The sequence below is a fragment of the Falco punctatus genome (assembly GCF_963210335.1).
Source record: "Falco punctatus genome assembly, chromosome: 13".
Lineage (NCBI taxonomy): Eukaryota > Metazoa > Chordata > Aves > Falconiformes > Falconidae > Falco > Falco punctatus.
In genome coordinates this window covers 8,582,848-8,605,982 of record NC_137593.1, presented here as the reverse complement: position 1 = coordinate 8,605,982, position 23,135 = coordinate 8,582,848, and the positions used below count along the sequence as shown (strand labels likewise).

At 42.3% G+C, this 23,135-nt stretch overlaps 1 protein-coding gene across 3 annotated transcripts in view; it reads right to left on the bottom strand.

The window, feature by feature from the left end:
- LOC308072740 (calcium-activated potassium channel subunit beta-2) overlaps positions 1 to 13,915 on the bottom strand; it is a 161,533-nt gene extending 147,618 nt beyond the window's left edge. For all 3 annotated transcript variants that reach the window (XM_080410041.1, XM_080410042.1, XM_080410043.1), the window contains exon 1: positions 4,469 to 13,915. In XM_080410041.1, the coding sequence (XP_080266167.1) occupies positions 4,469 to 4,506 (38 nt within the window). In that variant the 5' untranslated portion in view covers positions 4,507 to 13,915. The remainder of the gene's footprint in view (positions 1 to 4,468) is intronic.
- Positions 13,916 to 23,135: the final 9,220 nt, after the last annotated feature.

The following is a 23,135-nucleotide window of genomic DNA, read 5'->3' as shown; positions in this document are numbered from 1 at the left end:
TTCAGAGCTAACCCCAGGCTCTGCTGCATGGCAGTGTCTGTGAATGCCCTCTTATTTACTGATGACGAGCAATTGACTCTTGGGTGTTACCACTCAGACAATTTCTGAATTGCAATATTTATAATATGATTTAAACATTTTTTCCAAAATTGTGTGCTTCACAGGAAGATGGGGGACAAACTGGCAAAGGAAAGGAGCGATTGTAAACTAGTTAATAGGCCTGACTGACATTTTTATTCAGCCTGTATACATAAAGCTGTTTTAAAGTAACTTTAAGGAAAATGAGAATCAGCCCTCTTGAATTTACGCTGTCTTATGCATTCCGAGGACCTAGCAAAAAGTTTTGCATTCCCTTCTTCAGTTCATGGCATATAAATCTGAGAGTATTAAAACACAATAAATTCTGAATTTGCTCCACTTAACACTGGGAAAAGCCATGATTCCAGTATATACATGATTCCATGATTAACAGTATAAAATTTGTTACCTTCAGTTCCTGACTTACTAGCAGCTTTCTAGATCAGCTGGACTTTCTTTGTAGCTTCATATTCCAGTATTTTCATAGCCTGAAGCTTTCTAATTTGCAAGATATGCCTAGTGTTGACCATACAAAACAACCTCTTCTCTGGCAGATCAAAATTCCCTGTGCCCAGTCGAGTGGATACGTACGTATTACTTGCTTCCTAATCCAGGACTCCTAGAGTTTCACTTTTTGGCCTCACTTAACAAGCATTAAAATTAGAGAAGGATGAAGGTCAAAAGATTTGAGGCCCTGAGGGGTTGCACTGAAGTCTGGGTGTTTTTGTTGTTTGTTTGGGTTTTGTTGGTTTTTTTTTGTCTTTTCTTTTTGAACCTCATCCAGAGTTCTTGAATGTGGTGGAAGTAAGAGACAATGCCAAATCGCTGGCCTACCCATTGCTATCTTTTTCCTCCCTATGACATATTCTCCTGTTCGGTAATTGCTTTTGTTTGAGTAGATATGGTTGAGTGCAGCTTTTGTCTGGGTATTTTAAATCCCTCTCAAAATGGGGCCACAAAACAGAGAGTTGAGGAAGAATAAATTAAGAGGATAAATTTCTGGGGGCAGAAGAGCTGAGTTAAAACCCTACTCTCATACTCAGAACTTTCACACATGCTTTTTAATGTCTGCACATATATCCAAAAGAACAAAATTTATCAGAGAGTTACCTTTGCCAGTATTTCTCAACAAATCACCAGGAGCTTTGGATATGTAAGAAACACTGGACATTTTCCCTACTTTTTAAACATCACAGTATAATCAGAAATAAAGAGATTATTGTTGGTTTCAACATAGTTTCATACTGTCCAGAAATAAGGTGGCAGAAGAAACTTTTTGGTAAAAGCAGAAATGTTTCATTAAGAAACAACAACTGAAACACTTTGTTTAACAATTTGTTAAGCATAATTAGCAGTTCAAAGACACTTGCCTTTCAAAATCTCTGCTTTCATTCCTGTCAGATGCAGCAGCAGTGTTATATGACATGACATTCATCAACTAATTCTCAACGTAAAAAGATGTGATGATTTTTTTCCAATTGAGGGGATGGGAAAAAATTTATTTATTTTTTTTTATTAATGAGCTTGAGTAATAATTTAAATGGTTGTCAAATATCCATCAGCGGTTAGTAGAAAACTGGATGGAAGATTTTCAGATCCAGTTTTTGCCCATTCCCAATGTTTTTCTTTTGAAAGGATTTTACTTTCTGACATTTCAGATATTACTTACAGGAGTATTTTTTCCCTGTTTTAAAAATACCTCCTGTTCAAATTTGCCTGCTGACTTCATTATGCCATTCTGACAGCTTTCTTTAGGACCAGTTGGCTCTTCTGCAGTGTATTCCAGTTGAAAGGTTTCAGAGTAGTTTTATTTTATTTTTTGTCTTCCTGTAACTATGAAATATTATAGTGGCCTTTTTTTCTTTCTAGTTGACTGCTCTAGTGTATCTTTCTCTTTATTCTCCACTGACTTACTGACTCCTAGCACATTTTTATTTTACAGGTGAATATCTTTTTGTGTACTGTTCTTTGCATATTATTTTTCTCAGCATCTGGATTCTAGAATTAGCATGATTCTTCCTTTATATTTTATAAATCCAGCTAGAATAACTCAGGAGCAGAGGAACTTCTGAATATGAACTGCTCACAGCAGAAATCCAAGGTCTGTGCTTTAGCTGAGAGTTCAGGAGAGAAGGGGTGACTGGTCCTACTTCACAAATACCTCAGTGTGGCTTTGATGACTGCAGCAAGTTATTTCCATGCATCCAAAACCTGCCCCTTCAGATTTTACAGAGGCTGCGGAGAGCATTTCAAGCTGTGCAAAACCAGAAACTGAAGAGCTAGTAGAAATACTCACTGGTATAAGTGAGTCTAAAATCAGGATGTGAAAATAACTATACATGTTAATAATGTACCTACATCCCGGTTTGTTTTTTGTATCAGTGGTTCGAGCTTATAAACATAACCCAGACCTGTCTTCTGGGTTTGCTCCTGACACAGGACTTTCTCTCTCTTCCCCTGTTATCAGTCTGATAGCTTGGAAGTGTGACTGCCTCTGTTTTTGTCTCAGTGCAGCACATGAAAAGCAGACATCTGCAACAAGAAGCATATTGGAGGCCTTGGTGGAAGAGGAAGGATGTACTATGGAAAAGCAACTGTTCAAATGAGCCATAGCTTCTGCTTTGTGCACAGTGACTCAGCTCTCTGGGCATGGATTTGCCAACATAAATGCAGTGTAACTCAGTATTTCCATGAAACCAATGAACTGACAGTCATACTTTGAAGTCTGGTAGTACCACATAAAAAATTCCATCAGCTTTAGTGAACTTTTTGCTATGGAAAGGAATGAATAAAGCCAGAACATTTGATTTACTATCTGTGCTACGCTGCTATGTAAGTGAGAGCAAGCCACTTACAAGCACTTTATGAAGGTCCCTGCCCCAAAGAGCTTTGGGTCTATATGGGAAAGAAGATCAGACAGGAGGAGAACGGGAGAAGCCAGAGCTAATGTAATCAACAGAAAGATAATTCATATATCCCCAGTTCAAGGTGGTCCCTCTCTAGCATCCTTGCAGAGCTAAAGTCCTCTCATAAGTTACATATCCTTCATCCACCAAAATGTAACTCTTTCTGGTACTTCACAACATGAGGGAGCATAGCATCTATGTGAACAGAAGAAGAAACTAATCTAAAAAGTTTGTTGATTCTACAAAAGATTTGGGGAAAATGTTCATTCTGTTTCATATATGAATTAACTTGGTGGTTAGTTAGACCTGCAATTGTTTGCTATCAAAATTTTCCTAGAAAACTTTGAAATAGACATAAGATTGAATGATCAGGAAATAGTAAATAACAACCATATTTTTTTTTGGCAGTTGAGTCTGGAGACCTGGCTCTAAAAACCATGATAGTGCAGCTGGAGACCAAAAACATATCATGGGTGTGCATGCAAAATTAATGTAACTTAAGGTTTGATATCAGAAGTATCTAGTATCAGTAATTATTAGTAATAACAGTACAGAAAAACCCTCCACCTCAGTAAATTTCAGGATTCTTCAAAGATAAGTTAGAAAACAGAAAGAAGGGGTGCCAAGAATATTTAGGTTTTTATTGTCTGCTCTTGATGCACATATAGAGTCTTGTTTGGACATGCACCCCTTTCTTCACTAGACTGAAATATTTGCCGCTTTTGTACAACACAACAAATGAGACTGTTTTCATCCACCTAACTGCCAGACATGACACCCTGTGAGTAAAACATCTGCATGCCATCAAATCCTGTACTGAGTGGTTTTCCTTTAAAGACACTATTTTCAATTTATCTCAAAGTCCAGCTTAGCTCCGAGCATCTCTTTTATGCTGGTACCAACAAATTGTATCAACATTATAGGATTACGCAGTGGGATCACTTACCCTGTCAACTCTGGCTTCACACTGATACTACCAGCAGAGCAGGTGCTGTATTTTATTAGTTACAGAGATTCATTGTGCATCCAGAAACTGCCCTCTGCACCCTGCCTTTATAATAGGATTCAGTACAGCTGAGCAAATACAACCTCTGTAATATATATGAAATACAAGAAGATAAAAGGAGCAGGATAAACTCTCTGATTACGTATAGTGTGCACAGTGAATCAGAAATACAGAGAAGCTTTGCAAGATGAGGAAAGAGGATGAGGGAAAATGTGTTTAAGGTCTCCCATGAAGGCCTAGGAAACCCTGCTTAAAAGATTTCTGTCCTAACCAACTCTGTAATCCCTACCAAAGGCCTGAACACAGTTACAACTTCAGTATATTTCCATGCCAGAGTTCAGTTAAATTCTTAACATTGCAGTCAAACAGGGGAAAAAACCCAAAACAAATCCAATGTACTAGTTGTTAGTAAGGTTCGAATAAAGAACTGACAGCAATTCCCCAGCCCAAACAGCTTAATCCATTTGTTTCTACTTACCTCCATTTGTCTCTTGGATATTTAAAGCAAAGGCTCATTTTGTCCTGCAGATTCAATGCTGCTGCTCAGTATTATCTTGCCTGATCATAAAAAGGCTCCTGACCGAAAGGAAGAGGAAAGCAATACGTAGAACAAACACAGAAGCCCAAGAGGAAAGCTACACCCTAAAGACCAGCACTAACAGCAATTGCGAGACAGGGAAAGAGAGAACACTCCCAGTTACTAACTTTTTCCATTGATACATCTGTTAGAAAACAATTTTGCTGCAAACTTCTCTTCCGTCTTGCAAGCAATGCTTTGCTGTATGTGTAGACCTCAGATAAACTACTTAAGTGTGGGGTTAGGGGTTGGGGTTTTTTTTGTTTGTTTGGGTGTTTTTTGTTGTTTTTTGTTGTTTGTTTGTTTGTTTTTTACCAAGTAAGCAAATTAGTGAAATATAAACTAGAAGCTCAGCTGACTGCTTTAAAAGTGTAGTGCTAGGCAGTAATTATCACAAGGTGCATTTGTCCATACTTCAGATTTTTTAATTTAAAAGTCTTCAATGGAAGCAGAATCATATTTGAAATAAACACCTATGGGACTTTCTGGCCAGAAAGCCTTATTGCAGTGGAGGTGAATGGTTAGATGATTAATAACTTAATTTTTTAAGAGCTTGATGGGCACACAGGGAAAATATGCCAAACTGTCCTTGCCTCAGAGGAATTTTTAGTGCCAAAAAAGAACTGCATTAAGAAGGAGAGCTTATGATTTCACCTTTAAAGACTTTAAGGCTAGAGCAATGTGCATGAGGGCAAAATGGGATTTACTGTAGCAGCAGAAGCTGCTGGGCCCAGCTGTGTTTTCACACCCTTGCCTCAGTGGATTTAAGCTTCTCCAAGCTCCAGGGCTGTTGCTCGGTGTGGGTCATGGGGTAGCTATGCGTGTGAGCCCACAAAGGCCTTATGGGAGCTTTTGTCATTGACATTTAATATGTGGCTTGGAACAAATAACAAACCATTTTTTTTGAATTAAAAAGTTTTGACAGTTACATTTTGCCAAATGTTAGTCAGAAAGGAAAACTGATGGATGTGTCATGTTTGAAAATTCCCAGGGTGAGTAAACTCATTTGTTTTCAAAAAGTTAGGAACAGATTCTCTTCTTGCCTCAGAATAGATCTGCAACTACTTCAAGGAGTCTGACAGGTCCTTCCATTCACCCGGGTAAATGAAATCTGCCTTGAGCCCACAGGCAGTAACTGCTGTACTGAGTAGCAGAGGTGTGAAAGAACTGCTGCAGGTAGTGAAGCTGACAGTGGTCCTATTAAAGGTGATATTATTCCTAACCCCCACCTTAACCCTCCCTGTGGCATCTTGCTATTGTAGTTTTCTGTCGCCACATGCTGAGGTGATATGCTGAGGGGCTTGTTAAAAGTTAGGTAAGGAGACACACAGATCATGTACAGAGGTGGCAAGTCAGCTCATGGGAGAAAGGAGTCTTCTAGTTCCCACCAGGGACATTCAAGGAGACCTTGAAGGCGTTTGGCTTCCCAGTCCCCTTGGACCCAATGGAGCAGATGTGCCTGTATCCTTGGGGCTCCTTGAGAACTGCAGTCAGCATCTCATCCAAGTTTTGTTTTCTGAAGGAGTTTTCCCATGTGTGCTCCTCTCAGCTAGTAGCAAACCAGAAAGCTTTTCCATTCAGACTGCCAAACAACGGTCACTCAGCAAGTGATGGTCTTGGGACACAAGTCCATGAGAGGCATAAGTGTCCCCAGCCCAGCCCCGGGCCTGACTTACCTGTTTCCTTTAAGCTGAGAACTGCTCACTGGGCCCCCACTCAGAAGGCAAAGTTAGATGCATGTCTCCTCTCCAATGCAGCAGGGCCCCATGCAAACCCTAGAGGAGAATCTGGCCAAAGTTCTAAGGCTGAGGTCTTAAAACACTGTACAAGGGGTGAGGACTGGTTTCGGAGGGACAGGACAACTGAGTTACACCACTGAAGCCCTTGTGTATAAAACCAGACCTTTAAAAGAACATAGGAGTGACCCTCCTTTTTTAAAGAGTCTTTTGATTATTCCTTTATGAGTGCTCCTTTTGGTCTGGCATGATCCGGACTTAAATGGCAGCATGCTTTTTACCCCTTTATAATTTTCTCTCAGAAAAAGCATCCAGCCGCACTGCCTTTGTAGCTGGTTAAAAGCTTGACACACCAACTCTGAACAATTGAGCCAGGTTAATGGTAGAACATCACTTACATGCCTCCCAATTACTTTAATGAGCCTGGTTGGTACAGGTGTTTGGAGCAATTGCCAGATATGGATTTGTTTGGTTTTTTTACTTTCTTACTGTTCACAGAGATGGTCACCTTACAAAGGAAAATCAGTGGTAATTCCAGCTCAATTATATTTAAGCTACTGGTTTGCAAAAGGCCTTTGTGTATCCTGAAGCAGAATATTTTCTTCATCATTATTAAGGCAGCATTGCCAGCAGCATAGGTAACTTTGTCAGGATTACCAAACCCTGCTGTACACGCAAGCAATGACATGGTTTATAGTCAATTCAGAGGTTATTCACTTACCAAAAATAGTGAAATTGTCCTGTTTTCCACTCTTAGTATCATTCTGTATATTAAGGTTATTAACACTTGAGTGTAATATATATTTAGCTGTTGTAATTAGTTACATTTAATTATACAATTACATCTTACTCTGTATATACCCTCTTTTGCATTGCTGCTTGCCTGCGCACATGGTGAGCTGGTTCAGGGAGTTAAACAAGCAGTAAAAGTAACTTCACAGATAGTGAACTGTTTTCTATCCATTTAACTCCCTGAACTAGGTCTGTAAGAGGGTAGGTAGCACCAGTGCTAGCACAAGTGGTAAAAATGAGTGGCTCAGGACATAGTGAGTAGGGAAAGGAGGTGTGAGGTGCCAGATTATCTCATGTGATTGTAAGATTTTCTAACTGCATTAGAATGGTTTAACCCTGAAGGTTTGGGGATTAGAGGTGCTGAAAACCAAACCGACAGTAAGGGAAGTTTAACTATTCTTGAGTATTTGTACCTAGTCTATGTGAGGGAAAGACTACATCTTTCACTGAAAATAGCCTGTGCTCTGTTAACTCCACACTATTCCTGAGAAAACGTTGGCAGAAAGAAACAGGCTCTACAGATAGCTGATTATCAAGGCACTGGATTTTTGCTCCTGGAAATGCCCTGACAGTGTGGGGTGCAAGACTTTAATGCTTAAGAGTGTGGTGCCATGACTGCAGATCAATGGGCACATTGCCATCCAGCCAAAAGAGAATTAATTACTCCATTGCTGCATGAAGGTGTCATCATGGCAATTTAACACCAAGGTGAACTAGAAGGATTTCTAGCTGGAAACTGATTCAGCAGTGTAGTTGTAGGGCACCCAACCACTGGCCCACCTGGCTATTCCACACTGTGCCTAAAAAGCAGGAGCTATGGTGGAAAGCTGGTCACAGCTGGGAGGGTGTTCAGAAGGATAAGGGCAGTGAAAGTCCCTACTCTCCAGTCTGCAAACACTGCAAGTGTCCCAGAAGCATGGGTATATTTTTATGGCTGTTGGTCTTCCCGCAGGGTGGTTCAGTGGAGCTAAGGACAGCTCTAAAACAGCGTTGCTCCAGTCAGACTTCTAGTTCTTCAAGAGAAGGCCGTTACTGATTTGCTGCGCTTGCCTCACTGACATGTTTTGGTGATCAGCTCATTCACTGAGTGTGGCCCTTTGCACACCAGGAAGCTGTTACGCTGGGAAACAGATTTCTCTGTGAAGCTTTAAGTAAGATTTGTTTTCTCTTTTTTTGTTCATTTGGAAGAAGCTCTGTGCTGACATGTCAACATGTTTTTCTTCCATCTGTATGTGTTTATCCTTGAATTAGAGCATCTCAGAAGCTGGAGAAGGGGAAAATCATTTTAGTCCATCTAATCTACCCAGGAGGTCAAATACAAAATGGGCTGTTATTATTTATTTTTCAGAGTTAATGTTCCAGTTGCTGTGTTGCTTCTAATATTTTGCAGAGAATTGTTTAGCTCAATAGATCTTTTCCTCTTTGAAGGAGATTTGTGATGGCCTTTGTCTCACTACTCTCCTGATAACTATAATGCCATTGTGTCACATCCATTCATCTGTGCAGCATTGACACTTTCCCTTTCAAAATCAACTTTTAATAAAAGTTGACCAAGCCCCGTCAAATTCTTTGTTCTGCTGTTGTTCATGCTTCCTACTGACAGACCCCCAAATCGCATCTTTTTCTTTGCCTTTTAATTGAAACGTGGCTTTGCAGCTGAAAATGTTATAGGCTTGGCTGTTTAATATGACTCCATGATCCCGTCCTTGCCTCCATGGAGCACAAGTGGCTTGCAGACTGCCCGCAGTTTGATGGCTATCTCAGTTCCCATGCCCTGATTCTGCCAGCCTGAAAGCATTAATTTAAATACTTTCCTCTTTGATTGAGCGTTGGAAGATATTTCCACAATGGTGGTTTTTCAAGACAGTCTCATTATCATTGCTTCTGGTGGTGCGGGGAGATGTGCAGACACGGAGACAGGACTTCTAGTTCTTAGCACAAGGCAATTCACCCTTAACAAACAGATATTCAAAATAGCTCAACAGGGTGGAGCTGAGGATTTGCACAACTTTGGCCTTAAGTGGTTTGCTCAGTCATCAGAGAACAAGTCTGCGGCTGTCAGATTGAATCTGCTAACTTAACTTGGAAGAGCAAGTAGATGTCTTGCACAGTGTTACACTCTGTCTTGCACAGCATTACACGCTTCGGTACTGTGGTCCAACATTATAGACTTCAGTGTTAGAATTTCAGGTTTCTTCAGAGTTAAGGCTACAGGTTATGTGACAGATGAGGAGGCACTTTCCAAGTCTACATTCTGGATTTATGCTCTCAGACTTTGCTTGTTAACCTTTCAGCTCTGAAAGCACTCTGTGAGCTTGGGCCACAGATGCATATATGCTAACATACAGTTTTATATAGCATAAATACATGTGAAGTGTGTTGATGTCCATTGCAATGAAGTACTAATGAACTCCATAGAACAGTGGAGCTGATTGTACTCAGCTTCATTTGGAAAAGGGATCAATGCAAATTAATTTTTTTCTCACAATAGCAGCAGGATCCCTGGGAAAGCAGAGAGGAACTGGAAAAGGGCACTTTAGAAAAGACGCTACAAAGTGATTTACAGAAGATTAAAGGATGACGTAAAATACTAGTAACCATGAAAAGCCCAGAGGCAACTCTGTAATATTTTGAAGCAGCAACATTTACTCTTGGGAAGCAAAAGAGGAAAACTGAAACAGAGGAATCAATCTGTACTTAGAGGGGGCCAGTGTAAATTCACTGCAATCAACAGTAACTTTTCCACAATGGGTCAAGCCCATATCTATAGCTATGTTGTAACTGTTGCACAGGAATCATAATGGTGCAGAAAAAGTGGGGAGCATCTGTGTAGGTCCTTTTCAAAAGTCAGAATATACTGTCCTTTGCTCTGCAGACAGGATTAGGAACAATGGATCTCATTTATCCCTTGGGATTGCCAGGTAGCTGCAGGGCTTAGGTCAGCAGGCAGTAGTAAAGTCAATTAAGCACAATAAGTGATGAGGGTGAAAAGTGAGTTGGTGAAGGGAGGGGTTGAAATTTTCCCACCTGTGCAGTAACGTATTAAATCCTCTTTACATTGTTTTCCTCTCTGTTTTTTCCCCACCTTCCTAATTTTATCTCTTTTTTTTAAAAAAAAACTTTTTTTTCAAAAGAGAGGCCCAAAACACCCTCCACTCTGCATTTTCTTCAAGAAAATCCCATGCACACTATAGTTTTGTGATGTTTGGCAATACTATCAATCTTCCTGACATAATCTGTTTCAAAAATTCATCTCCCAGGGACTGTGTTGTCCCAGGCAGCCATTTCACAGCCTCCTCAGGGCAGCTGTTGGGAGCAGCACCCTGAGTCATGGCAGCGAGATGCAATCTTGGATGAGGAAGCTGGAATTCCTCAGGCAGAGACACAAGAACGTGTTTCTCCACCCAAGAGTCAGGGGTTTGTTTGTAATTGTCCAAAGCCACCATGACACGGGATGATTTTGGCTGTGTGCTGAGGGAGGCCGCAGCCCCCCTGCTGAGGGGGTCAGTATACGCGCTCCCTGCTCTCCTTGTGGACAGTGCTCCCCAAAACGGCTCTGTAAACCCAGAAAAAACATTTTCCCAGTGCGCACTACTTCCTTCAAGAAGTTTGGGAGTTTCCCAAGTGCTAGAAACCCTCCTTTGGGGCTGGCTCCAGCCATGACTCGTCACAGCACTCCTGCTCGCGCAGGGGAAGGCCGACCTCGGTGGGGCCCGCCGGCGGGAAGGGGCGGCTGCGCTGCCCGCCCGCCAGCGGAGCGTCCGCCGCCAGATGGCGACGTCGCCATTGCAATGAGGGGTCTCCGCCGCCTCTCCCCTGCCTGCGCTGGGTGAGCGCTGCGGGGAGGCTTTTCTTTAAGTGTCACTTCTCGTTACCGTGGCCCTGTCTGACCACCCCGCGCAGCTGCTGGCCCTGCTGCCCCTCACCCGGGCCCGCGGGATGGCGGCCGGCCCCGCCACCCCAGTCACCCCGAGCTCCCTGAGGAGATGAACACGGCCACCACCACCCGGCCAGCCCTGCTTTGCCACGAGCCGGGCCCGGCCAGCCAGGGGTAGCCCTCACAAGCCTCTGACTCCTTCAGCAGTAGGAAATGAGCACAAACTGGCTTTGGCTCACCCTCCATGACGGTTTAGCAAGGTGCAAGACCTGTTCCCTGTGTGCTGCCAGCGCCATGCTGAGGTACGCAGGACAATTTCCTCAAAAGTGGCGCTATCAGTGCTGAAGGTTTTTTTGTGGTCTTCCTAGATTATTCTAAATACACTTTAAAACCAAAAAAAAATATTAATAGTGTGGTCAGCAGTGTGGAAGTGCACACGTATACAAGGAGAGGCTTTGGAAGAATAATATGAAGGAAGAGAAAGATTTTCCACTTTATTATCTTCTAGCTAACAGATTGGCCCTATCAGGGGAAAGCAAAAATAAACCTGAAAACAACCAAACAGCGGGCATAACTGCAGTTTTGAAGAAAAATGGATACTCTTGTGGGGTTGACAGAAAATCCCAAGTTCGTGGTATAGGCACATAAAGATCACCCTTATAAATCACCCTTATAAAAGATCAAATTCACTTTCTGGCTTCCAACTACAGATCATACTCGTGTCAGGTGCTTTCAGAGGATAATATGTATATCCTGATAGAAGTTGGGTTTTTCAGCACTTACAGATGCCTTGAAGGTTATTGTTCCTCCTGCATTTTATTCACGGTTAAAAGTATTTGGATATTCTTATTGATGGAAACGGCTGAATGCTTTTTAGAGTCCTGCTGGTTTGGCCTCATAGTAATTCATGGGAAATGCGTCACAAATTAATTATGTGTTCTGGGAAAAAATATTTCCTATCATTCCTTCTACTGGTTCTTGCCATTTAATTTCATCGGTGCACCTCTTGTTGATATAGTGTGAGATACAGTAAACCTTTAAAGTTTCTTTTCCATTTATTTTTCATAAACATCTGTTAATGTCAGTTCTAATCTGCTTCCTCCTTCCACTAAATTTTATTTGATCTATATGCCATTAATGTCTTTTGCATGTTAATAACTGTTCTTGCCCTTCCTTGAAGCTTCTCCATCCCTATTTTACGGTTTGTCAAAAGGGGAGTTTAGTTGAGACAGCAGTATTAAAAACACGGAGGTGGAAAGGGCTGATGCAGTGCTAAATACAGGTGGGAATGCTACACTGGATAGGGGAGGTGGTATTACCTCTGCAGTAAAACTAGCAAGCCTATATCTCAGTGCCTTTAGTGTCAGGTCCTACTGAGAGTAGTTCCAAATGCATGTTGAAAATTTAGGAGTGAAGAGTCATGAAAACACTGAACACCTTGGAAGACTTTACCTGCAAGGATAACTTTCAGGGCAGATCCATCTGTTTAGCTTTATGAATTTAAGGAAGATTTGATCCATTTTAAGCATCCTACAGAAACAATATGAATTTAATAATTAAGAAATCTTCAGTTTGCTGGAATAAATATAAACACATAGCTGAGGATAGTCAACTGTAGACTTAGAAGAAGGTGCAAAATCCTAGCAGGAGTGTTTGCTGCCAGAACAGTTCTCTGGAGACTTTGGTGGCCATCCATCCTTGGAAGTTTAAATGTGAACTACCTAAAAATCCTGTAAATTAACAGGGTTCTGCTACATTTCCTGAGCATCTCTGTTAAGATAAGGAACCAGAAATCTAAAAATACAGTTTATTTCTGTAAGACCAGCAAAGGCAGCCAAGCAAACGCTTCCAGGTAATAGGTGCAAAAAGGGAATGACGTGTCTCATGGAAATAATATTTAGAACAGCTGAGATTAAAAGTGACCCTGACTGAGAGACTATTCCAAGATACTGATGGTTCCTCATGCAGCCAAATTCCCTGTGAGGTTGTGACCAATGTTTAGCAGGCATAAAATGCAATTTCATTCCCACTGGATAAAAAGAACACAAACTCATGCACAGTGCACAGGTGCACTGGAAACCAAAGGGCAAGGCATATTTCCACATCCAGTCAGTACTTCACTAAAATGCCCTGAGATGATAAAACTCACCCTGGGATTTTATATCCAGATGTGGATAACTGAACTAGGATCCTTGCTGATTCCCTTCCAATCCTATCTGTGTATTCATTGTGCCTTACTTGGCCTGAGGCAAAGGGTCTCAGCCTTTCTCATGGGCAATGTCCTGGACTGTGGGGGATGTACTGCTTCTCAGCACAGCCTCCCCAGGACTGCTAACTCCTTGGGCAATTCTGGGAGTTTCTTCTGTGCTGTCATCTGTTCATAGTATTTCCATTCTTTTTGGTAACACGGGAAGGAAACACCAGTAGCATAAGAGTGGGAGGGAGGCAATATCAGATAATGTCTGTTACCCCTAATTACAGCAACGCCAGACCAGAGTGTGAGCTCTGGTAATGAGCTCGTGTGGGTGGTGTGGTGCTTCTGAGGTGAAAAGTAAACCCAGTATCCTTATGGCTTATACTCACCTCTTTTATGCAACACTGGTTTGGATTAGGCCTACCCAGGTAACTTTTACACCTTCTTTTGCAAACTTTTGATCAGTGTTGCTGTGCAAAGGTCTCTCCTTGCAATTTCCACCCTAGAAGGGCTGAATTTTAGTAGGGAGGAAACTGAATCCTGTAACCCAAGCTGTGTGTGATGTGAATGAGTAAACTATGGGAAAACATGAGACACAACACCAGCTCCAATATGAGAACAAACAAACCAACCTTATATTTACCTGCCCAGTCAAACAGGACAGAGTTTAAGATTCTTTTCTTGCTACTGGCTTAGATAAACCTGACCAGACCTGACCCAAATCCCTTTGAAATGCCTGTATGTTATTGCCCAATGCAACTGGGTAGGTGGCTGCTGCCAGTGTAACAGTTTGTAAAGGAAATAAAAGACCCATTAATCCCTTGAAAAATCCACGTGTGTTTTGCCTTGGGGCTCTACACTCAGCATGACCTCAGTTTGCGCTCTTTATTCATACAGAAATGTTCTTGTCTTTAGCCCTGTTGCCAGGAGTTAATTTCTTTGCTGGGCTCTGCTGTCAGCCTCCTGGTAGCCCTTGCCAAGGGCACTTTCTTTGAATGCGCCTTCTGTTGGCACCCTGTCTTGGGACCTGAAGATATGCAGTGTACCAAAGGCTAGTCACATCTCCCACAATGGATTTTTTTTATAGCTGCTACATTTTTTTTTCTTTAGTGTTATGTCTCCTAACTTATTATCTCAAAGCTGATTGTTCTAACCCACTCCTTGAATCTGATGCTCCCTTTGTGTTTTTTTTCTACCATGCAGTGTTGCTATTCTGATGTTTAAAGATTTGAGGTTCAGCTTTTGATTTCATTTTGCTGTCCTGTTGCATCTTCCATCTCTGGCATTTAGTTTTGAGATGTAGTTTCCTGTGAACCTGTTGCCTCTAAGCCTTGTTCTCACTGATTCCACTCATTTGTTCCAAAGAAGTGCTTTGCATGTAAAGTCTCCGTCTGTGGACTAAAATACCTGTGCAATGCACATATGTGAGAGGTAGGGCATGGAAGGCAGCCACAGGGCTAATGTGAATAGGGCACATTAATACAGTTTGTGCTCAGAGTTTCTGCAGCCTTGGTCACTGGGGAATGGCAGTTTCACTGGCTTATGTTGGATAACTTCCAGAATTGTCCTTTTGTGGGACTGAAAATGGCACTGAGAGGTTTCTGCATAGCTCATGCAAATGCCATAAACATTTTAATACAACTAACGCATTGAGAAGACATAGCTACCGTATGTTATGTCCGAGACATGGGCATTTATCCAAAATAGTAATTCTCTCAGTGCACTCATTTCTTTGGAGTGATGATGATGAGGAATTTCCTTTAACAACTATAGAGGACACCTGGGCCAGCAATGTTCTTTTAGAAAGGTTATTTCAACAATAGATAGATGTTTTCTTGTCGTTATACACAGTACAGTGTCTGTTTCCAGAGTCATTGCTTTAGTAGAGAGCCATTTTATTGAAGTATTATTCATTGATAATGGTCATATTCTTGCCATGTATTGCAAAATAAATATAACAATAAATGAGCAAATATTACCTCATGTGCACATGTCTGAGAACCTACAGTCACTGAAGGTTATTGGTGCAGACAAACTGTAAAATAGCCAGATAGACCTTAATCCTGCAAAGTGCTTCACTTGCTGCAAGGGGTCTGTGTCCGCAGGAGTCCCAGCAGATGTTATTTGTCAGTGGTGCACTGCCAGCCTCTTTCACAGAGGCAGAGCTCAGATACGGTAGGAAGGAGGCTCAAAGAAGGACCACATGGTTAATATATGCCATATAAAAGTAGCCACCTCTTTGAATTTCAAACATATGATCACTAATACTCTCCTGTGCCTTTCTTCTGTTCCAGGTGCATGTATGACCCATTTCTGTACCATCTAGGGATTCTGTTAGGTTGATGTCATGTTGTTAAAGTTTCCAGTGTGTAGTGGTCTGACCCTGGCTGGGTGCCAGGTGCCCGCCAAAGCTGCTCCATCACTCCCCTCCTCAGCTGGATGGGGGAGAGAAGATACAATGAAAAGCTTGTGGGTTGAGATAAGTACAGGGAGATCACTCAGCAGTTACAGTCATGGGCAGAACTGACTTGATGGGGGGAGATTCGTTTAATTTATTACCGATCAAATCAGAGTAGGATAATGAGAAATAAAACCAAATCTTAAAAACACCGTCCCCCCACCCCTCCCTTCTTCCCAGGCTTAACTTAACTCCCAATTTTCTCTCCCTCCTCCCCACCAGCAGTGTACAGGCCAGGGGAATGGGGGCTGCGGTCAGTCCACCAGTTGTCCCTGCCACTCCTTCCCCCTCAGGGGGAGGCTCCTCACACTCTGCCCCAGCCCCAGCATGGGGTCCCTCCCATGACAGACAGTCCTCGATGAACTTCTCCAATATGGGTCCTTCCCATGGGCTGCAGTTCTTCACACACTGCCCCAGCATGGGTCCCTTCCACAGGGTGCAGTCCTTCAGGAACAGACTGCTCCAGCATGGGTCCCCCACAGGTGCACAAGCCCTGCCGGCAGCCCTGCCCCAACCTGGGCTCCTCTCCCCACTGGGCCACAGGTTCTGCCAGGAGCTGCTCCAGCACAGGCTGCCTGTGGGGTCACATTGTCCTTTGGGCATCCCCCTGCCCTGGTGTGGTATCCCACAGGCTGCAGGTGGGAATCTGCTCCCCTGTAGGCTCCATGGGCTGAGGGGGACAGCCTGCCTTGCCATGGTCTTCATCACAGGCTGCTGGGGAGTCTCTGTTCTAGTGCCTGGAGCACCTCCTGCTTCACTGACCTGTGTGTCTGCAGAGCTGTTGCTCTCACATATTCTCACCCCAGTGCCTGGAGCTGGCTGGCATTGGCTCCATTGGACATGGGGGAAGCTTCTGGCATCTTAGAGAAACCACCCCTACAGCCTCCCACTACCAAAACCTTGCCACACAAACCCACTACATGTGGGAAATACATCAGAAAGAAACGTGGTTCATCTATGTTTATGTGTCTACCTGTAATATGTAGATTTGGTGGTTTTGTACTTGGATAAAATAACATAAAACACTACTTAAGATCAAGGTTTCTCTCAAGAGACTGTTTCACATTGTGGCCAGTGGAGCCCAGGCTCAGCTGTATGTTGCTGCTTGTCAAGCACCAAAAACCCTTGGGATCGCTGGCTGTGTGAGTTCAGTGTCTCCTGGCTGTGGTTCATACCTTTGCTGTGTTATGAGTTACAAAACACAGGCTCCAGGCTGCTGCGTCTTTCCCTCTCCCTTAGGTGCTATAAATATATTTTGCTCCAAGTCACAGTGCTGTCTGCAGAAGCTGCAAGCGCATTCTGTAAGTTGCTGCCCTTGCAGTTAGGAGATGTGTAAAATACATGTGTCAGAGCAGCCCTGAACATTGTTATAGGCTGTTATAATTTCCAATCTGTTGAACACACATTGTACTGTAAAATACTTTGCCAAAATGGTAGCACTTCTTTGATTTGTCTTCTATGAACAGGACATTGAGGACGAAATGCTGCATGAACCCTTGTGTGGTGATGCTGTAAATTGTAAAGTATATTACCCCAAGTACACTACGATACCTCAGGCAGATGCATACCTCGTTATATTGATGTGGCCTTTCTGCTCTTCCTGCCACATGAAGACGTGTTGTGTGGAGGTCACAGTTACTGCTGGGCAAGGAGGTCCCTGGGCTATGGAGGTGAACCCTGAGAGAATTTTCTTTGCTTTAACATCCTTGGTCAGAAACCAGATGAGCAAACTTTATATTTGCAAAATATTCCTCCTAATTTCAGAGCTCTTCTGACAATTTTCTGCATCATTTTTTTGGTGGTAAACTGGGCAAAGGCTCACTTAGCGTGTTAGAGAACATTTTTTCTATTGGAGACAGGAGGAGCTTGCATATTAATTAGTAAGGCAAAAGACAGACATGTACCCCACTCGGCTGCCCCAGCCTGGCTGGTAAATAACAGTGCGATACAAAAATCCTGAGGTACAGAGGAGTTTGAGCCTAAAAGAGAGAACAGAGGGCTTCTGTTGCTCTCTGGTGTCCATATGCCCCCTGAGTGTGAAGCCTCACTTAGCCTGTCAGTGAGCTTTTCATTTGCCATTGCAATCAGAAGACCTTCATGTTGAATGAATACACTTTACCTGCATGCACCTATTCAGTCTTCTATTTTAGCTGCGTGGTTGCAGGGAATCTTCCTGCTATTAAGTCAATGTGCAAATGATGATTTGCAATTATATTCAAATTTTGCACTTTGAAACAAAGTCTGACTGTATTCCCTAAGTCAAGATTTCCCCCTGCTTTAGATTTGAGCTATATTTAAGCAGGGTCATCAAGCTCTTGGAGGTGGGTGTGTTTTGCTGCCCTTGCCAAGGTTGGTTGCTGGCATTCTTGATTCTGAGGTTGAAGCAGGTTCTAGAGCGCTCTGCTGACTCCATTGCTGGGGCTGTACAGATCAGCTGTGACAGGCAGACCCTGTCCAAACAAGGCAGGATCACACAGGGGCATTGATCAGAATATGGATTGTGTAGACCTGAAATTACACAAAAGCTTATACTTCTTGAACCATATTTTCTCTCCTTTTTTGGATGTGTCTTCCAAGCGAAGAGAAACATATTATTAATGCTGAAAAAGGGAAAGCTGGAAAGATCAAAAGGATCAAAGTATTTCAAATGGAAACACTTTTTTTATTCTTCTCCAAGAAACTAGTAAAACCAACAAATGTAGATTTTAAAAAATGTTATTAGGCTTCCACATTAGGAAAAAAATGTAATTATTTGTCAATTACTAAATCTAATCCAAAGGATTAGAATGTAAGAAAGGGTAGTATTTTCAATTTTTTAGTTTAAAGCAGTTAAGAGAGGACCAATTTTGCAAAATTCTGCACTCTGGTGAAGGATTTTGCTGTCGAGGGTCCCTCTGGATTTTACATATTTGTCCTAGTTTCCTTTGCAGGAATGCAGGTTTTGTATTCATAGCTTACCTCTTCTTCTAGTGCTGTCTTAAAATCTGCTATGCTGGTGATTTTAAGGTGTTCCCATTGACTTTCTAGATATTGGCACAGACCCTCATGAGGTATCAGTGAACTACACTGACTTAAACTCTTCTTCCTTGCCCAGACTGAAGACGAGGAAGGAGAAACAGAAGCCTTACAACAGCTCCCTATCGCTGCTGTATAATCCCAATTCAAGCCTTTGGTGACTCTAGAAAAATGGCAGGAGCTCTGCTTGGCACCATTAACCTCGACTGTCAGGGTGGGTGAGCCTGCAGGAAGAAGAGGCTGTCCACCTTATTGCTTTGACCCCATAAAATGCCAGGTTAGTAGTAGTTTAATTCCAGTAAATTCAATAGAGTTACACCAGGGATCAATTTATTCTGAAGTTTTTTTGGTGCGTTCATACATAGAAGCGTCAAGTATTATTAGCAACAGAAGTTTATCTTGTGAGATAGTATTAAGAACCTGATAGAAGTTGATTTTGTTTCATATGGGCGGAGAATACAGGAAATGCTGTTTGACTCCCTTCACAGCATGGATTAGCAAAATTAGACTTGTCTCCTTTGTGCTAACAAGCCCCAGAACAGAATGCGAGCCATTAAATGAAGGAAACTCCTTTCAGACACACACAGACAAAAAGCTGTGGGAAAAAAAATCCCCTAGGCTTCCAGGAGGATAGGTTACTGCAGAGTCCATATCTGTAGGGCATCTACTCTGCAGGATTTTTTGTGCACAATGACATGACTTTATGGTTTTATTTACATTTTCTGAAGAGTTCATGTGACTTGTTGCTATGGGGAATGTTGCAGTTGTCTGGGATACCCTTTTATATTTACATCACACACACGCAATTCTGCCTATATACTGACTTGATGCTGCCTGACAAATCAGTAACTAACTATGATGGGCCTGTTAATACAGTTTGAGTCAGGTTTTAATCTTGTAAAATTATTGTTGGATCTTTATTTTAATTTATTTTACCATTTGTTTGTTTTCCCTTTCTTTGAATTTTTCATGAGTAATGCCTTTGGAACCCAGACAAATCTGGAAGCTGGTAAATCCTGTTCTCTGAGGCTGCACGTAACACTACTTGCCGTAGGCAAATTTGCAGAGAAGCTAATTTCTGTATAGGCACCCGAATAAGTGACCAGAATCTAATTCAACCTTCAGGGACAGTCAGAGCCCTGGGTGCCAGCTGTCCCCTAGACAGGTGGTTGAGCATTTCTGGTGACAGCCCTGGATAGGCATAGTGAACACTTGATATTTTCCCTGAAATCTTTTGAAAATCTGCCCTCAAGGCTAAACCCTGAGATGATGTAGTGGAACAGAGAAACTTCATTCATTTTTGTCTAGTGGGTCTTGAAATTGGCCCAGACTAGTTTCATTTATAAATAAAGCTCAACTTTGAGTAGAAGCTAGGTGAGAACAATAAGCATGAGTTAAAATAAATTGATATTCTGAAGTCTGCTGCTTCAAAGCATGCCTCTCTGGAAGTTTGGTTCACAGACTCTGTTCACACAGTGAGGAGCAAACAGTAATGTTTCAAAGTATTCCTGGAAATTTCCTCCCACGGCTGTCACCTTAAGCACATACCATCCTCTGCTTGGTTTTACAGAGGACTGTGCTAGGAAAGTCTTGGGTTCAGAGCTTACACCTCAGGCAGAAAGGCCTCAGGACGTAAGGAGAAAGCTGCCAGTTTTTCCTCAATAGATTCTTTTGAGCTGGAAAGATGTGTCCTTTCCATGACATTTTTCCCTCCTCACCGCCTCCTTTCTTATCCCCGTCCAGCCCCCATCTCCCCATCCTTTTAAACATTTTTAGATACCTGGCTTCCAAATTTCAGAAAGGAGCCTGACACTACAAAGCTTTAGAGCTTCATAAAATCCTCAGAGAACTGGTTGAATGCCATGGAAACATTGCTCATGTCCAAATGACGTTATTTCGGTTCTGAATGACTGTGCATTTTGACCACATTTATGGTCTTCATTATTAACTAATCTCAGATGTTCATACTAGACTACTTTTGCTCACATGCATGTTTAGCAAATGACTGTCTTTCAGAGGAATTGAATAATTAGACTTTTGTTCCCAGAAAGAGTGCTAACTGCGTGTCTTGTATTACCCATCAATTAACTAATTATTTATCACTTACCGTCCTTATTTAGGAAGTTCTAGTTATCCAGTCATCCAAGAGTGGTATCATGCAACTTGTCCCATAATTTCATAATCATATAAATTCATGAAAAGTTGTCACTAATTCTGGAAGGTGGTGCTGCTGCCTGCCCATTCTTGTCCATCATCCTACACAGTCCCTTCTTCCATCACAAGAACTCACTTGCTTTTTCAGAGAAGGAGGCCAAGAAACTAACCTAGGTTAAAACTAACACTACAAAGGAAAATCCTGGCCACACAAATGCTTGAGTTGGTATGCAAAGGAGCTGGCAGCACAGGTCATGCACATGTGTTTCTGGAAGAGAGGTTGACTTTGTCTTCTGGTGACCTGTGTAAACTGGCTTAAACTGATTGAGAAATGACACTGTAAAATTATTATTACCCATTCCTGAGGAGGAACTGGTGTGTAGCCAAAGCAACAAGTTTGTGAATGCCCTAGGTGGCAAAAAAGTTTTAACTTCTCCTAGATGTCAATGCTTTCTCTTGCAAGGGAAAAGAGATTCCTAAATATGATTGTCAGGCCTGCAGCACCAGTAGTCCCCACCATAGCACTGTATGATGAATTTTCAGGTGGGATTGAGAGCATAGCATCATATAAAGACACTGGCCAGTGGTTCTCTTCCCTGAGCAGAAAAGTTGGTCTACCTCAACAGAAAAAAAGATTTAAATTAATCAAATAATTTAGCGAATAATGTTTTTGTATCATGTTAAGGTTTCTGGCCAGTCCATGTTGGGACATCCCTGTCCACAAAATGGCTTTCTGCTGGCCCACCCCTATGTCCCCAGTGCTGTCACCTGCTGCATTTCTTCATCCATTCATAATCGGGTCTAATCACACAGGCTTGCAGCCAAGTGTATGCCCCTGCAGAGAGAGGAACGCCACTGTTTTTTCAAATACAAGTTATTCAATAAAAATCAGCATGGCAGAGCATAGATACAAACCCGGCACACTTTAAGGCTCTTACAAACTATAACAAAGCACAGTGTCCAATGCATCACCCTTTCTGCCTATATTTAGAAAGGCTTGCTGGCAGTTTCCCACAGTTTGGCCACAGGACTTCAGGCACTGCCCTCTGCTCCTCACTCAAAAGCGAAGCACTTATTAAATGAGGAAGAGAGTAGATAACAAATAACAACAGGGTTAATTCTTTTCATTTCTGGGTCAGGAATAGGCTGAAATATAATCAGCAATTAAAAAAAATATTAGAAACAGCTTTATTATTAGAGGTTATTAGAGGGAAAACAAAGAAAACCCAGCATGGTGTCAATTACTAAACAGCCTAAAGAGGAAGAACTTTGGTGGCAATGACTGCTGATCAGCCAAGGTGCTCTTGAAACAGATAACTGCATCCTTGCATTTCACATGCAGTAAGAATTAAGATTAACCCTTGACCTGTGTATTTGCCCTATGCAGAGTGTTTTCTTCAGCTCCTAAAACACCAGGGCCCCAGTCTGTCTTGTTTTGCAGGCACAGCTCAGCTGCTAGAAGAGCTGGGCTCCCCTTCTTGGCACACCTTGTCCTCTAACTCTCCCTTTTGCTTTTCTTATTGTCTTATGGGTTGTTGAATTTTGGTTACTTATTTACTACTTCTATTCTCAGTCCTGCCCTGGAGAATGCACACAATGAGTCTGGTCTTCTGTTTCTCTTAACTTTGGGATTAAGAAACAAAGCAGCACATCTCAACAATGCACATTGGTTTTTGACCTTGAGCAGTTAGTGAGTTTGGTTTTGCCGTCCCCTCCTCCAGCGTCTCCAGTAACATCAAGTCTCTTGAGCCCTTCGAATCTCCTCTCAGAGGTCTCTTCCTACTTTGTGTTCCCAGAACTGCTTATCATGCAGGTAAAGGGAAGCATCAGTTTACTAGAAAGGGAATTATACATTTAAAAATCACCAGTCTGACATATATTGATTTTTATTTTAGGAGGTAACATGTAAAGCATATAAATAAAATGCAGGCTTTGGTGGCTTCCTTCTAGGGTCAGGTTGCAGCCACTCCTTCACCTGATCATAGCAATGTTCACAGACTGTGCAATGCACCTCCCTGCACCGACCTAACTGCAGACTTTCTCTAGAGATTTAATTCCTGCTGGGTGGTTTGCATCACAGCCTTGTGTATGTGCATGTTTTGAACTTTAGAGTAGTACAATGACACACCTCCAGCCCTCCATAGTGCTTTGCAACTGAATTAGACCCTTTCCTTCTGTGGTGTCTTCTGCCTTGTATGGCTTTCCAGACAACCTACCATGTCACTGCTGAAGTCCTTTTTGAATCTACCATGCTAAGAGTGACTCTATGCTCCAGGCACACCTACCATATTCAGCTAGTTGTCCTGTACCATGGCCTGAATGTGTGCTAAGGCTTGGGGATC